Source organism: Periplaneta americana, chromosome 1, assembly GCF_040183065.1.
Source record: "Periplaneta americana isolate PAMFEO1 chromosome 1, P.americana_PAMFEO1_priV1, whole genome shotgun sequence".
Classification (NCBI taxonomy): domain Eukaryota; kingdom Metazoa; phylum Arthropoda; class Insecta; order Blattodea; family Blattidae; genus Periplaneta; species Periplaneta americana.
In genome coordinates, this window is record NC_091117.1 from 1,592,988 (window position 1) to 1,608,875 (window position 15,888).

At 34.2% G+C, this 15,888-nt stretch overlaps 1 protein-coding gene across 1 annotated transcript in view; it reads right to left on the reverse strand.

Annotated features, from left to right (window-relative positions):
- rsh (radish) overlaps positions 1-15,888 on the reverse strand; it is a 370,766-nt gene that overhangs the window by 21,985 nt on the left and 332,893 nt on the right. The window contains exons 12-13 of the mRNA XM_069825057.1: positions 10,677-10,828; positions 661-782 (exon numbers count right to left, since the gene is read on the reverse strand). Of these exons, the coding sequence (XP_069681158.1) occupies positions 661-782; positions 10,677-10,828 (274 nt within the window). The remainder of the gene's footprint in view (positions 1-660; positions 783-10,676; positions 10,829-15,888) is intronic.

Consider the following 15,888-nt stretch of genomic DNA (forward strand, 5'->3'; position numbering starts at 1 on the left):
ATAAGTCGGTACTAGCAGACAATAGACAATCATTTTTGTTTAAAAATCTCCGCCAAGTTTTGATTGTTAACTGCAATTCAAAATTGTTGTAAAAGTGCACTTGAAATGAATTTTCTGCAATACAAGGTACTGTAACATGTATTTTTTTTAATTTTATGTAGTTCAATAATCAAGTGAGTACTTAACGTAATTAAAAGTATTTTCATTGGCAATGCTTTACTTTTTATTGGTCATTTTTTTGTTTTTTTTTTAGGTCATTTTTTTGTATTTTTAGGTCATAAATGCATTTTTTATTTTGCATTTTTTACCAATTTATAGGTCATTAAATGCCTTGCCCTAATAATAACAATAATAATAATAATAATAATAATAATAATAATAATAATATGAAATACTATTATTGAAACACATCTAAGTTACCAATTAAGCTGAATACATTGAAATGAAGTAAAAATACAATTATTTAGATATTGAAATATAATCACTGTTCAACATATGAAGAGAAAATCAGTTCATTAAACTAGTCTGAAAAAAAACTCAAACTATTAATTATTCCTTACTAGTATAACATTTAAGAGCGAATGCAATTTATTGTAGGTAATTCTGAAAGTCGATAGCGTCTGACCACGTGTTTTTCTGGGCACAGGACATAAGACTCACCTCGGTCTGCGCCAGCTTGGTCCTGTCCACCTTCTGCGCGTCCGCACAGACGCTGAGTCGAGGCACTGCGAGCTGAGGGATCTGGGACTTGCCCTCCTTGTCCTTGTCCTTACCTTCCTTATCTGCAACAGTTACACATCAAGCGAAACAGCTGTGGCGAGTCCAATCGCCTTACAGTTAGAGAAAACCTCGGAAATGGTCAAGTAATGTAATAAGCCCAAGCTGGAATGGAACCAACGCACGCTCAGGTGCAGCTGATCGGTACGAGCATCTTGTATTGTCTGTGAACAGTCACTGCAACCTCGAACACTTGCGATCGAAGAGGAACGAACTTGAGTTTGCCACAGAAGACTCTAATGACAGTATTGCGTGAAACGTCTGTACTCCGATTACAGCAATAAAATAAAATTTAACACTGCTGTGTATTTTATTTGATATATACTACTATATTTGAAGAGTCCACTGCAAGAATGATGGATGTCACTTTCTTGTCGAAAATTAACCAAGACTGTCAATGCATAGCTTAAGACATATAGAAGGTACATAGAGAGTTATATGGCATTAACACTGATAGTCATTGTCCAGTAATGGTCGGAATATCTCAGTTAAGCTTTGAGCGCTAAGCATTTCAAACCTTCAATTGCTTCTCCTGCAAAATGTATTCCAAATGACATCCATCATTCTTGCAGTGGACTATTCATATATATATATATATATATATATATATATATATATATATATACACACATTCATTAAATATGGAATACTACTCATAACTTCTTAAATTATAATTACTAAAAATAGTTTTATACAAAAGCTGTCGTAGATAAACCATACAATGTGGTACCAGTGTTCGAAAAGTTATTTAAATATACAGGATGTGACAGTAAACTTTATTTTCTTATGGCACCCTATGTTAAGATTTACACTTTTCGAATCCCATTAAATTTCACGTATGAATGTGTAGAAAATTTACACATTCACCCGTTTCACGTCTTTTATAAACTTGTTTCATGGACTTCAAACTTGAGACAAATAGGCATGTAAAATCATGTTGAGTAGGCCATGAAACTAAACAAAACACTATCACTAACCAAACCTGACAACAGACGCTCACAATCAATGTTCCAGTCTATCACGAAAAGAGTCCATTGCCTTTCTCACAGCTACATGACTGATCTGTTCCTTGTCGTATCTAATTGTGCCTTTCAAGTCTGCAGTATTTCTTGGCTTATCCTGATACACTCTGGACGTAAAATTTAATGGAGATTCCGAATATGCAAAGCTGAACATAGGCTACCATTAAAAAAATGAAGTTTACTATTAGGGCCTACACCCTGCTTATTTGAATAACTAAGTTTTATCGAATATTGATAACATATTGTGTGGTTTATCCCCAACAGTTTTTGTACAAACATTTTCTTTGGTTTTTGTTTGTAACTTTATAAATTTAAGAAGTTATTAGTAATATTCCATACTTAATGAACGGTCTGTATAACCTCTATACCCAATATTTCCATGACTTGTATGGGGCATAAATAAATAAATAAATAAATAAATAAATAAATAAATAAATAAATAAATAAATAAATAAATAAATAAATAAACAAATAAATAAACAGATAAATAAATAGATAAATAAATAAACGGATAAATAAATAGATAAATAAATAGATAAATAAATAGATAAATAATTAAATAGATAAATAATTAGATAAATAAATAAATAAAATAAATAAACAAATAAATAAGTAAATAAATAAACAAGTAAATAAAAATGAATAAATAAATAAATAGACAGATAAATAATTAGATAAATAGATAAATAATTAGATAAATAAATAAGTAAATAAACAAACAAGTAAATAAACAACTAAATAAATAAATAAGAAAATAAATAAATAATTAGATAAATAAATAAATAGATAAACAGATAAATAATTAGATAAATAGATAAATAATTAGATAAATAAATAAACAAATAAATAAGTAAACAAGTAAATAAAAAATAAATAAAGCAAGAAAATAAATAAATAAATAAATAAATTCAAATAAAATTATACACATTAAACACACTCAAATCAACTGAAAAAATAAATTAACTAAATTAAAATAAATTCAATTCAACTGAATTAAAATCAATCAATTTCAACACAATCGAAATAAATTACATTCAACTCAATTAAAATGAATTCAATTCAACTCAATTAAAACCAATTATACTCAAGTCAATTAAAATAAATTCATTCCAACTCAAAATCAATTCTATTCAACTAAATTAAAATCAATTCTATTCAACTCAATTAAAATTAAATTAAACCAATTATTAAATTAAAATCAAATGAATGAACCGACCAACTCCACATTCTCATGTTAATTTGTACATTAGTTGAGTCAGCTGCGATTTCGTTTGTCCTGATCAGCTTCCAATTTAAATAGTGACCCATGCGGTAATAAAGTTTTTACAATTTAGACAAGGTTTGAAATGCATGAGCGGTGCAGTCCGCATTTTGTGGAAAACTTCGAAGCACATCAAGAAAACTTCGAAGCACATCAAACAGACAACTGAGCGAGAAGAACCGCGTGGGAAACTGTAAGGCACCAAGTTCATCTTACACTTCTGTTTCCATGGTACCACGAGTGACACAAGAATAAATCTTTCATGTCAAAACGTTGTAATGTGCACTTCGAACATAGACGTTTCACTTGAAAAAGAAAAGTTTAAAATGCATGAGCTTAGCTCTTTGTACAGATGTCATATCATTAGGCTGGTGTCAAGTGTAACTGCCTGATCAGATAGATGGACATTCGTGAACAAGAAGACGAAAGCTGGAATCTTTATCAGCTACGTATGTCCGCTCAAACAATGACTTACCCTATTTGAAGTGTTGACTGCAGCGCACAGAATGTGAGGACGTCTCAATAAAACTTCAAAGATCACATTGAGGAATTGTGTGCCATCTTCAATCGAGGATGAAACATGTGACGTTTTGTTCAAAGAGTGATTTTTCTTTTTCTTCCTTATTTAAAAAGCTCTATGAAGATACAGAAACTTTCTCTTGGACACTTTCAAACGGAAACATACCATCGAAGCTCTGTTTGGCGTTGTTAATGAATACTCGCATATCTAATCGCCACGGTCAGTGTTAGGATGGCTAAACACGAAATTTGGGCCATACTCCTTCAATACAAACTTGGTTGTACAAGATTCTCAGCCTTGGCACGAACCGACGTCTCCTGCACGTCGGATCTGTTCAACACAATTCATTGAGAACTTCTTGTCCAACGAATTGCTGCATCAACAAATTATGACTGTTTACTGAAATTTATTACAGATCTTGCCATGGCAAGAAATGAAGTGAAAACTAAGAAAATAAGTTTCTTTTATAAATTAATTGGATTTGACAACATTTTTATTCCTAAAATATTGACAATCGTGTCTAAATATTCACACTTCACTGTAATAGTAATTTCATACCGAGGTATAATAGGAGTTGACTGCTTACACACGAATCATATGTATTTTTCTTTCCTTTTTCATTTGAATATTTGCAGAAAAACATAGCATTATTAAAACGTAGTACAAATTTTAGTTGGTTATGAAAAATTAAATTGAAGCAACCTAGTTGTAAGAACTTTAAGATATGTTTCCAGAAGGCGGTGGTCGAAAGTTTCAGTGGTTTCCATAGTAACAATTTATCAACAAGATTATTGTAAGATTATACAGTTGTAATTCTGTTGTTAATTTTGTATGAATTTTTAATATATGCAGTAGTGATAGTAAAGAAAATATTATTCCTGGTACTCCTTCGAAAACTCGACAGCAAGCAAATGCTGCAGCTCTGGATTTCTTACAGTCATACAAGACAACCTAAGGTAAGAATTTTAGTCCAATTTTATTATGCCGCGAAAGAAATTTACAGTTGTCACGAGACTTTGAGAAAAATTTTATTTTAGGTAATGGTGATGAAAAAGAAAATTTCTAAATTTTTCAAGGCCAAAGAAAATGTAGGAATATTGTTAAGTTCCTCAATGATATCCAGGAAAAATGTGTTCCACCTACTGTCGGTCGAAGAGCAAAGGAACTAGACCTTAACAAAGTCTCCTTCCGAGAAGAAGAAAGGCTGCACGTCCTATTGGTGATATGAAGACGTAGCCTAACTATGAAGTGCCTTATAGATCTGAAGAAAAGTTAAGCTTGAAAAACTTGGATTTTTTCCAACAGGAAACACCGTTCGATTAGACTAGATAGGTTATATTGCAGAACTCCAAGCTGCTGATTTCGGTAAGGGAAAATTTTTTCTTCACCAGGATGTGTGTTTAGAAATAAAGACGTGAACTACCAAGCATCGATGATGATGTCAGCGTCTTGATGAAGAAGAGCATCTTCGCTACGTTAACACCCATTGTCGCGATCCCGTCATCCACTGAGAGGTTATCTGCCTATGCTCCACAATGGGACAGAAGAGACCGATTCATCTGGAAGTCTTGCACTTGAACATAGATCTTTATTTTTATATGGACTACGATGGAGTTCATAACGAATGCATTGGAAGAGAATCTGCTTGACTCAACACGTTCTATGCGGTGCAGGAAACACCTCTTCCAGACTTCAGGATAACAGCACAGTCACAAACAGCGATACTGATTTTAGAGTTTGTCGTGTACAAAGCCAATGCTTAATTATTCATATTTTAAGACATGATATAACGCTGTTAAACGACTACATTGTAGTTTTATTATTTTATATATATTATTTATTCAAAAGAACAAACATCAATCTACAAATGCAGTGGCCACAAGGACCATGAATTCTAGAAGACAGTGCATACTGGAAATTTGAATATAATTGGGATTATATTCTAAAAGCACATACAAATAAAAACATGACTTTCTATATTGTTATAGTTATATAATTCATGTATGTTTATTTTAATTTTCTTTCTACAAAATTTATGTAAACATTTAATATTGTAAAATTCATGTAGGAGAGTATACTGAGTCCTTCTGGGCTACCTCCAATGGGAGGCAGTTAACAATTTAAAATTTAAAATTTTTACTGTACAAAGCGATAGGCGAGCCACAAGAGCAGCATTGTTGTTGTACACAATATGATTTTTTCACTTCAATAAACATTAGAACTGTACGGATCAGTTCCTGTGAAATTTACAAATACTGAAATGTGAATTAACGTCATTAACTGCGTTGCTAAGATTGACGTTGCTATGATACTCAGTAAACAACAAATGATCGCCAGTCGCCATTGACTGTTGGAACAAATCTGTGGATGTATTTATTGTGGTCATCTTCTGTTATTAGTGAGTTGAGTGAAAGTAGCGACGATGCAATGGATTACGTTATCAATTCTGTTTTACCTTCGCTTCATATCAATAATATCAACAGTAACACGACACAGTTTCTTTTTATTCTTCTTGTCCAGTGACAAATTCAGTTGGTTGCTCGAAAGGAAATTTCCCTCCCCCACTCCGAATTCCAGGATGCCTCCCCCGGAGATTTCAGACTTTTTAAACTAAAAATATAATTTATTCAATATTAGATTTCAATTTGATATGGCTCTTCAGTAACTAAAATTCTGTTATGTAGCTATATTTTCAAATAGTTTTCTTGAAGGTTGGTGGTCTGCCGGTCGATCTTGATTGGTTGAAATTTAAACCGTCTCGATTGTTATAGTTAAGAAATCAGCTGTGTTGTATTTTTATAGCCGTAGATTTCAGTGTTAGTTTTGTTTAGCAAATATAATAATCTTGTTTATTAAAATAGTTGTAGAATATAAATATTTCAGTCTGGGATGGCAAAATAAGAGACACTGTTTACTTTCCTTAAAATGAAAATACGTATTGAGAAGTGAATGAAAAGTGCATCCGTTGCATTTAAAAAAGAAAATTCTGACTTCATAGGCATTGAGTGAAAGTGAAATCTATGGACCGGCAATTTCATCTGTCAGTAAGTCAATGAATAAAACGGTTGGACGCGAAATAAAATATAAAAACAATAAAACAATGGAAAACTACATATTATTGGTTGCATTTCGACCGTAGTCGGAGTGGTGCATTTTGTACACTGTGAAAAGCATTTAAAATGACCTCCAAGCTCTTAAAAAAACGCGTGGTATCCATATCAGTACCCTTTAAATCGTTAGAAAAGCCACTGGAAGACACGCATTCGTGTAATCACTACTTGCAGGCTACTAAGTTTAAGCGGTTTATGTAAAAGGATAGCTACTTAACACCGGCTTTCTGGACAATTTTACACAGAAGGATAGTTCATATTCACCATGTTTTACATAAAAATATTGACATTAAGTTAATGCCTATATTAACATTTAATAGTATTTAGAACAAATATAAACAAATGAAAGCTTTATATTATCTTCATCTGATTCCACTTTGATATGCTCCCTTTACACAGACTGCCTCTGAATTATTGTTCGGTTCCACTTTCCCCCCCGCCTGAATTCAACAATGTTTTTGTCCTTTTTTACTTTTCTTTGGTGTGATATAATATGTAGCCGGACAACTTAGCCCATTATTTGTCCCATCCAAGAAAAAATTACAGCAACATAGAATCAATGTATATCTAAAATCCCGTACCTCCAATTTTTCTGCAATGTCAAATTCTGTGTAACTTACTATACCTCTGAAATGTGTCTGCAGGGGCCTGTTTCTCAAAAATACTAGTTTAGTAGTTGACCAGTTACTAGTTACCAGAGTATATTTCACCAGCTCTAGTAGATTCTGTTTCTCAAACTATTTCACCAGTCTAGTAACTTGTGACAATTTTTCACTAGTCACATGATCTCTTTCACTAGTCAGCTGATTGAGTTCATTTGTTTATAGTCATTGGTAGGTATTGTTATTTGAGGTTACAAGGCTAAGTTGTTTGTATTTTGGTTCTTACTTCTCTCTTCTCTTGAAATTCCATCAATTGAAAGCAAATTAACTATGCTGAATATGATTAATGAATCAAAGGATATATCATTCGGTGCGTTTTCAAGCATAATAACAAAAAATGATAAAGTAAACGAATGGACAAAAAAATTTGTAATGTGTGAGGCTATGGAACTGATACGTCAGAACAAAGATTATGCATACGTTAGGGACACTTATTGGCCCAACATTAAGAAAGCAACTTTGACGAGTACCAATTCAAGTTCACAATATCATAATTATGAACACATTATGTAGAAAGTGAGTCTACTGGCAACATGGATGCCACTTATGACTTGAAAAATTCACTATTTTTTTTTTCAGTTTGTATTTAATTTGTAAGCTAAAGTTGACAATGCCAGAAGAACTGGCAGTGGAGGGAGAAAGCCAGCAAAAATTACTGCAGTTGATGAATTGGTATTAGATTGTTAGGAAAAAAATTCTGCATGTGTTGGTCTAGGATAGAAAGACCTGATGGCATTGGAAAATAATCAACATCCCGATTTGTAGAGCTGATAATGCATGACTTCTATTTGTTTGTCTTGTCATGGCAGGTCCCACTATATTTAACAACTCTCCAAGCTTTTCAGCACTTTATTTTAAACCGTTCATTATATTTAAAAAATGCTCCCTTAAAGGAATAATAATTGTTCCTTCTCGATATAGTTTTAGCTCTTCTGACAACAACTTCTTTACTACTTCAATCGAAATCACTAAACCACATTTATTAAAAAAATAACTACAATATTTTGTTTTGATTATCTGAGAAAGATTGCCACTGGTAATTGATAATATAGAAATCACCAGTCTTTAGAGTCTTGTAGGAATATTCCTGTTGAATACTAGTATAATCAACTAGATTAGCATTTTGAGAAACAGAATCACTTATGAACTGGTGAAATCGACCAATATTACTAGTCTGTGAACTGGTAACTACTACTTTACCCTTGTAGTTTCTAGAAACACAGACTTGTAAAATAAACTAATATTACTACTGTACAGACTAGTATTACTAGTCCGTGAGTTTTGAGAAACAGGCCCCTGATAACATCTCGTAAGTATGAACAAATGTTTCTATATTTTAAATATAACAAATGCCTAACTGTTGTTAAAACGGCGCACAAGATGCAGACGGCAGTCTCCGAAATGCTGAGGATATTCCGAAACGAACCGAACAACATGATGACTTCCTTAAGCAAGTTTGTTTTTCTGACGAGGCAATCTTTCACACCTTCGGAAAAGTCAACAGACACAATGTTCGGATTTGGGGGTCGGTGAAACAAGATGTGGGTAAAAAAACATGGCTGGTGTAAAATCGGGTAACGATCAGCCGTTCTCCAGGAAACAAACTGAGCACATGTTGAAGCGTATCCATGAAAACTTTGTAAACTGAGGTATAATTTGCTGAAAACCACATCTCTGTGCCTAGAGTATGTTAACAGTAAAAAATGTTTATAATCAGGAAAAGACTGTGTTCACCCTATATCATCATGTTCCAAATAATCATAATTCGACATAACGAGTTCAAACATATTTGACATAAAGACATCGGAAACAGACGTACAAGTGACAATCGATATGTACACAAGCTTTGGATCAGTGCATAACACGTCTTCCTGAGCAGTAATCAAGCTGCTAATTATCACACGCGGGAAAACGACAGAATGTTTACATATGGCAAATGGAAATTCGACCACGTGACGTAATTGAGCTGATGCGATACTAATTAAAGTTATCTGCTGGCGGAATGAATTAAATTGCAGATACGATGGCGGGCAACAAATGGGCAGTCATCTCTGTTTTTATATATTTCTTATTCCATAATAAAATTACTTTCAAAATAACAAAGAAATTACAATTAAAATTACATTAAATGTTAAAATAATTTTAATATTTTAATTATTAAACCTTGCTGGCAACTATCAACGTGTTACTAGTCAGCAGTGTATGCAAGGCGGTGGAAAGGAACTGATCAACCTACTCCATTATCTTCTGCCTTAGTTACCTTATGACTGATGCCTTATTGGTGTCACTTATGAGGTTCCAACCAGTCTTCGGACAGTTGACTAAACAACAACAGAAGGTATTTAAACTATTTCAGCTTTAGTGCTGTTCACTAACCGTTACAGATGTAAAGAAGTGTGAATTATTACTTACAAAGTTCAAACTCACGACAAGCACTGAAGACTGAATCAATTTCTGAAGGTTTTATATCTTCTAGTACATGAAACCGCATGGTTCAGTCACGGACAAATTATCTTTTACAATTAATTTAGGATATTTACACGTATTACATAGATACATATGGCGTAATAATGGCGAAGATTGCCAATGTAAGTCCATACAGGTATATTAGAAATCGCTGTACACAGACAGAATAGTACTAAAATTATTACATTTCATGTACATCATTCCCTGATAAATTGACTCGTAGATACCGAATATGAACAAAATTCCTCCAATAGTTTAGTAGAAATCGCTGTACACAGACTAGTACTAAAATTATTATATTTCATGTACATAATTCCCTGATAAATTGACTCGTAGATACTGAATATGAACAAAATCCGTCCAATAGTTTAGTAGAAATCGCTGTACACAGACAGACCAGTACTAAAATTATTATATTTCATGTACATAATTCCCTGATAAATTGACTCGTAGATACTGAATATGAACAAAATCCGTCCAATAGTTTAGTAGAAATCGCTGTACACAGACAGACTAGTACTAAAATTATTATATTTTATGTACATCATTCCCTGATAAATTGACTCGTAGATACTGAATATGAACAAAATCCGTCCAATAGTTTAGTAGAAATCGCTGTACACAGACAGACTAATACTAAAATTATTATATTTCATGTACATCATTCCCTGATAAATTGACTCGTAGATACTGAATGTGAACAAAATCCATCCAATAGTTTAGTAGAAATCGCTGTACACAGACAGACTAGTACTAAAATTATTATATTTCATGTACATCATTCCCTGATAAACTGACTCGTAGATACCGAACATGAACAAACCCGTCCAGGCAAGCACCGGTCCTGCAGATACTCACTGGAGCAGTCCTGCGAGGACGACCACTTCTTCTTGTCGTCGGCGGACAGCTGGGTGTGCTGCTTGCGGATGGAGCGCCCCCAGCCGGCCGTCAGGTTGCCCAGGCGGGAGAAGGCCCGCTTCACCATGGGCGAGCTAGGCACGCTTTTGGGCCTGCGGAGTGAGACAAGGCCAGCTCCTCACCACACACACAGATCACATGGCGCTCGCGGGGCGGGAAGGGACACACAGAAGCACAGCCAGACTCAGAACCAGCACCCACCTCAGTTTCTGTGCTGCTTTCTAATCTTTGAACAGCGAGTTTTGCTATTTCAAATCCACGACAACGACAACGCGGTTCTCCAAGCGAGGGACACGACCTTCTAACACGAAGAGCTGTGCGCATGACAGCGCTTTGTACTACCCATTCGATCCCCACAGACGAAGTCTGGGGGTACAATCTTAATTTTTTTTTTTAAACAAGGAGCAAACGTCGCTAGAGCTTTGGTTCGAAGCATAACCACATAAGCATACCAACGCACTGTTTTCCAAAGAAAGAATGGGCAATTCGCACAATAACATTCTTTTGTACCTGCCTGGATAAGCGCTTGTCTCTTCATCTCGTCTCGATGTCTCATGGTTAGTATTTAATATTTAGTGTGCTGAGTAGGTAAGTGTAATCTATTAAATAGTTTCAGCATACTATTCTTTCTTTTTATTTACATCATTTAAATTGTAAATTCTTCGTGCTTTTATTAAATATGTTGTAATAGAGTGTGTCATGATTTAAATTGTAAATTCTTCGTGCTTCTGTTAAATATGTTGTAATAGAGTGTGTCATGATTTAAATTGTAAATTCTTCGTGTTTTTGTTAAATAATATGTTGTAATACAGTGTGTCATGATTTAAATTGTTAATTCTTCGTGCTTTTGTTAAATATGTTGTAATACAGTGTGTCATGATTTAAATGGTAAATTCTTCGTGCTTTTGTTAAATATGTTGTAATACAGTGTGTCATGATTTAAATGGTAAATTCTTCGTGCTTTTGTTAAATATGTTGTAATAGAGTGTGTCATGATTTAAATGGTAAATTCTTCGTGCTTTTGTTAAATATGTTGTAATACAGTGTGTCATGATTTAAATGGTAAATTCTTCGTGCTTTTGTTAAATATGTTGTAATACAGTGTGTCATGATTTAAATGGTAAATTCTTCGTGCTTTTGTTAAATATGTTGTAATACAGTGTGTCATGATTTAAATGGTAAATTCTTCGTGCTTTTGTTAAATATGTTGTAATAGAGTGTGTCATGATTTAAATTGTAAATTCTTCGTGTTTTTGTTAAATAATATGTTGTAATACAGTGTGTCATGATTTAAATTGTTAATTCTTCGTGCTTTTGTTAAATATGTTGTAATACAGTGTGTCATGATTTAAATGGTAAATTCTTCGTGCTTTTGTTAAATATGTTGTAATACAGTGTGTCATGATTTAAATGGTAAATTCTTCGTGCTTTTGTTAAATATGTTGTAATACAGTGTGTCATGATTTAAATGGTAAATTCTTCGTGCTTTTGTTAAATATGTTGTAATACAGTGTGTCATGATTTAAATTGTAAATTCTTCGTGCTTTTGTTAAATATGTTGTAATACAGTATGTCATGATTTAAATTGTAAATTCTTCGTGCTTTTGTTAAATATGTTGTAATACAGTGTGTCCAGATGAAACCTTTACAACTTCAGAAGTAAATAACAAATTACTGAGACATGATATCAGGATGCGGGTTGGGTTTCTGAATGTTAATCACTTTTCATGGGAATTTGGTTGGAATGTTGAAATGAGTTTTATGGTTGCAGGTGTGAATTTTGGTGAAACCTAACATCTTAGGGTGAAAGAGAGTGGACACCTCAAGAGATGGCACAATGTGTATCCTGGTATATCGACACACGATCAGATAGACAGGTGTACATCACATCCGAACTCAATACGGAAAAGATCCGCCATCACGGCCAACAATCTGCGAGTGGCACCGAAAATGTATAGAGACCTGGAGTGTGCTGCGGCAGAAGGGCAGTGAGTGGCGAAGCACAAGTGTGGAGGACATTGAACGTGTACAGGGCGTCAATTCTAGCCAGCATGTCGACAACAATAATTATGAAATAAACTTATGCACCAACCTAATACGTGTATTAAACTAAAAACAGCTTTCGCAATAACATTTCTGTGTTCGGCAAATTTATTTGTTGCTCTCATGTGTTTCTCTCGCTCATTTGTTTATTGTTACGTCGTCATCATCTTACATATTTCTCGTTAGTAAGAGAATTGAAGTCATTCCACAAATTGTGCCTTTATGTGCAGAGTTAGAAGGTCCAGAAGACATTTCGTTGATGCTAGCGCTTGCAGAAGAAAGAGTAGCACCCCACGAGATGCCATAACGTTATCTGCTTACGAATAGCTTATTACAAAAACTTACGGATCCAGATTCTGATTGGCTCTGCGATCAATGACGTCACGATAGCGTTAAAATTAAACTTAATATCAGCAACCAATCTAATGGAAATTAAAATGCAATTAAATACAGAAGTCATACACAATAATCTATACCCGCCAGTCAAAATTATTAAACCAGAAATAATAAAGGGTGCGGCAAAACATCCTCCCTAATTTAAAGTTTAAATAAAAACAGATGGATCAAAATAATGAAACTTTATTAATATGAATGGTGTCTTAACAGTGGGAATTTTTCATTTTTTGAATAACGTGTCTCTCAAGTGGTGTCCTTCACTATCAATGCATTGTTTAATGCGACTTCGGAAATTCTGCATCACTCTAACCAGCATTTCTTGAGGAATAAGACCAATTTCTTTCTCTATTGCATTTATTGGGTCTGGCAAAGTCCTCGGCCGATGTTTGAACACTTCAGCCTTAAGATGTCCCCCATAGAAAAAATCGCAGGGTGCAAGGTCTGGTGATCGTCCTGGCCAGGGGACGTCGCCACGTAAAGGAATTAAGCGTCCAGGAAACATCTGTCTCAGGACTTGGAGAGAAATCTGAGCCGTGTGAGAGGTGGCTCCGTCCTGCTGAAACCATACCTGGTCAATCTGCAGCGCATTGAGTCTTGGTGCCGAAAAATTGTTGATCATAAAAGTGTACCGCTGAGAGTTCACTGTCACAGTAGCACCATCCTCTTCAAAAAACTAAGGACCAGTATCCCGACTCTTGCAACCCCGCACCATTCAATAGCACGGTCGTTATAAAAGGTTTTTCATGAAGTTCACGAAGGTTCTGTCCACTCCAATATCGGAAATTTTGATGATTCACGCATCCCGGTAAGTGAAAATGTGTAATGCAGATGCTGAAGATGTTGTTTCTTTTTAGTGATGAAGCAGATTTTCACCTTGCGATTTTTTTCTATGGGGAAACTTAAGGCTGAGGTGTTCAAACATCGGCCGAGGACTATGCCAGACCTAAGACATGCAATACAGGAAGAAATTGGTCTTATTCCTCAAGAAATGCTAGTTAGAGTGATGCAGAATTTCCGAAGTCGCATTGAACAATGCATTGATAGTGAAGGACACTATTCAAAAAATGAAAAATTCCCACTGTTAAGATACCATTCATATTAATAAAGTTTCATTATTTCGATCCTTCTGTTTTTTATTTAAACTTTAAATTAGGGAGGATGTTTTGCCGCATCCTTTAGTTAAGATTCTTACGTCGTTTTGAATGACTTTAAACTGGCTTGCGTGTAGCATTGCTAGCAACAGTGAGACTGCCAGGTGACCGACATGCGCACAGCTCCCATGTTACAGTAAGGGTTCTCTTCCTACCGGGGAAAGAGAAGCGACACTCAGTTGGCAGACATGGCTTTGGTAGATTAGCGTGAAATACATAAACAACTATTTAACTTTACAAGCACGTGAGGGAGTGCCACTTCACTGAATTCACGTTCCCTGTCTCTAGTCCGAATGCTTAGAAATAACCCGTCACGAGCACTGCAAAGAAACCAAGGCTTGTAACAGAATATACTGTCATATCAATCACTTAGTACTTATTGCTGCTTCATAGCAGGAATCCCTCCTACTCACAATGCTGCCTGTCTGTATGTAAAGTTAAGCGATCTGAACATGAAAACAAAGTAAACAAACACGGATTTGTATATTTACAAGAAAATATTAGTTTCACAAGTTTGGAACAACGTAGTGGTTCCAGCCAATATAGCACATACGTACCAGCAGACAGGAGTAAAGGTTATAGGCCTATTTTAGCGATTAGAAGAAATAGCATGTATCTATGGAAATAAGCACGTTGAAGAAACTGATCTTTAAAGATGGCGATTTATTGTGCATCGCGTAAAATGATTAATAAACTGCATTTCAATCGACTGTTACATAAATATATTTGGTAGTTAAATGTTTAATGAATTTAACAGGACAGGTATAAAACGATTAAACTGCCTACATTGCAGTGTTACTAAACTTGGCCGGCAAATTTATAGAACAAACGTGCGAATATTAAGTGCAGAGTGTCGATAAAACAAAATTCGTAAATACGAAATATTTATTTTCAGTCAATGACTTTACTTTCTATAAATGTGAGGTGCGAGACCTTACATTCCATAATTTTAATACTGTATGAACGTTTTCGTCGGTTTCATACCAACATCATCAGATACAATCCGACGAAAACGTTCATACAATATTAAAATTATGTAATGTAAGGACTCGCACCTCACATTTATAGAAAGTAAAGTCATTGACTGAAAATAAATGTTTCGTATTATATCATAGACTTTTCTGAAAATTAATCAAAATGAATTGCAAAAAATTCGTAAAATCTAAAATATGCAAGATACTTGAAGTAGTAGGTCTAAATATTATATCTGAAAATGTTGACCATACTTTGAACTTCAACGAAATGTGTCTGGGAAATCATGCGATGTTGAAATCTTGGGAAATAAACTACGTTTACAAATATCGTACTTTTTATTTTGCAGTTTTTATATAATTACTATGACAATTTTTCCTGAGAAAAAAACGTAATTGGAATTGAAAAACAAAAACATAACTTTGGAAAAAAATTGGTTTGAATAAATATCTCGTATCGTCACAATTCCTTATACAAGCGTCCATTTAAAACTCAAAAAGAATCTTGAAACGCTATGGAGTTCTTCACTATTACAATCTATCATTAATGTTGTTTGGAAAGCTTTAGTGTGCATGCAATTGCTGAAGAGA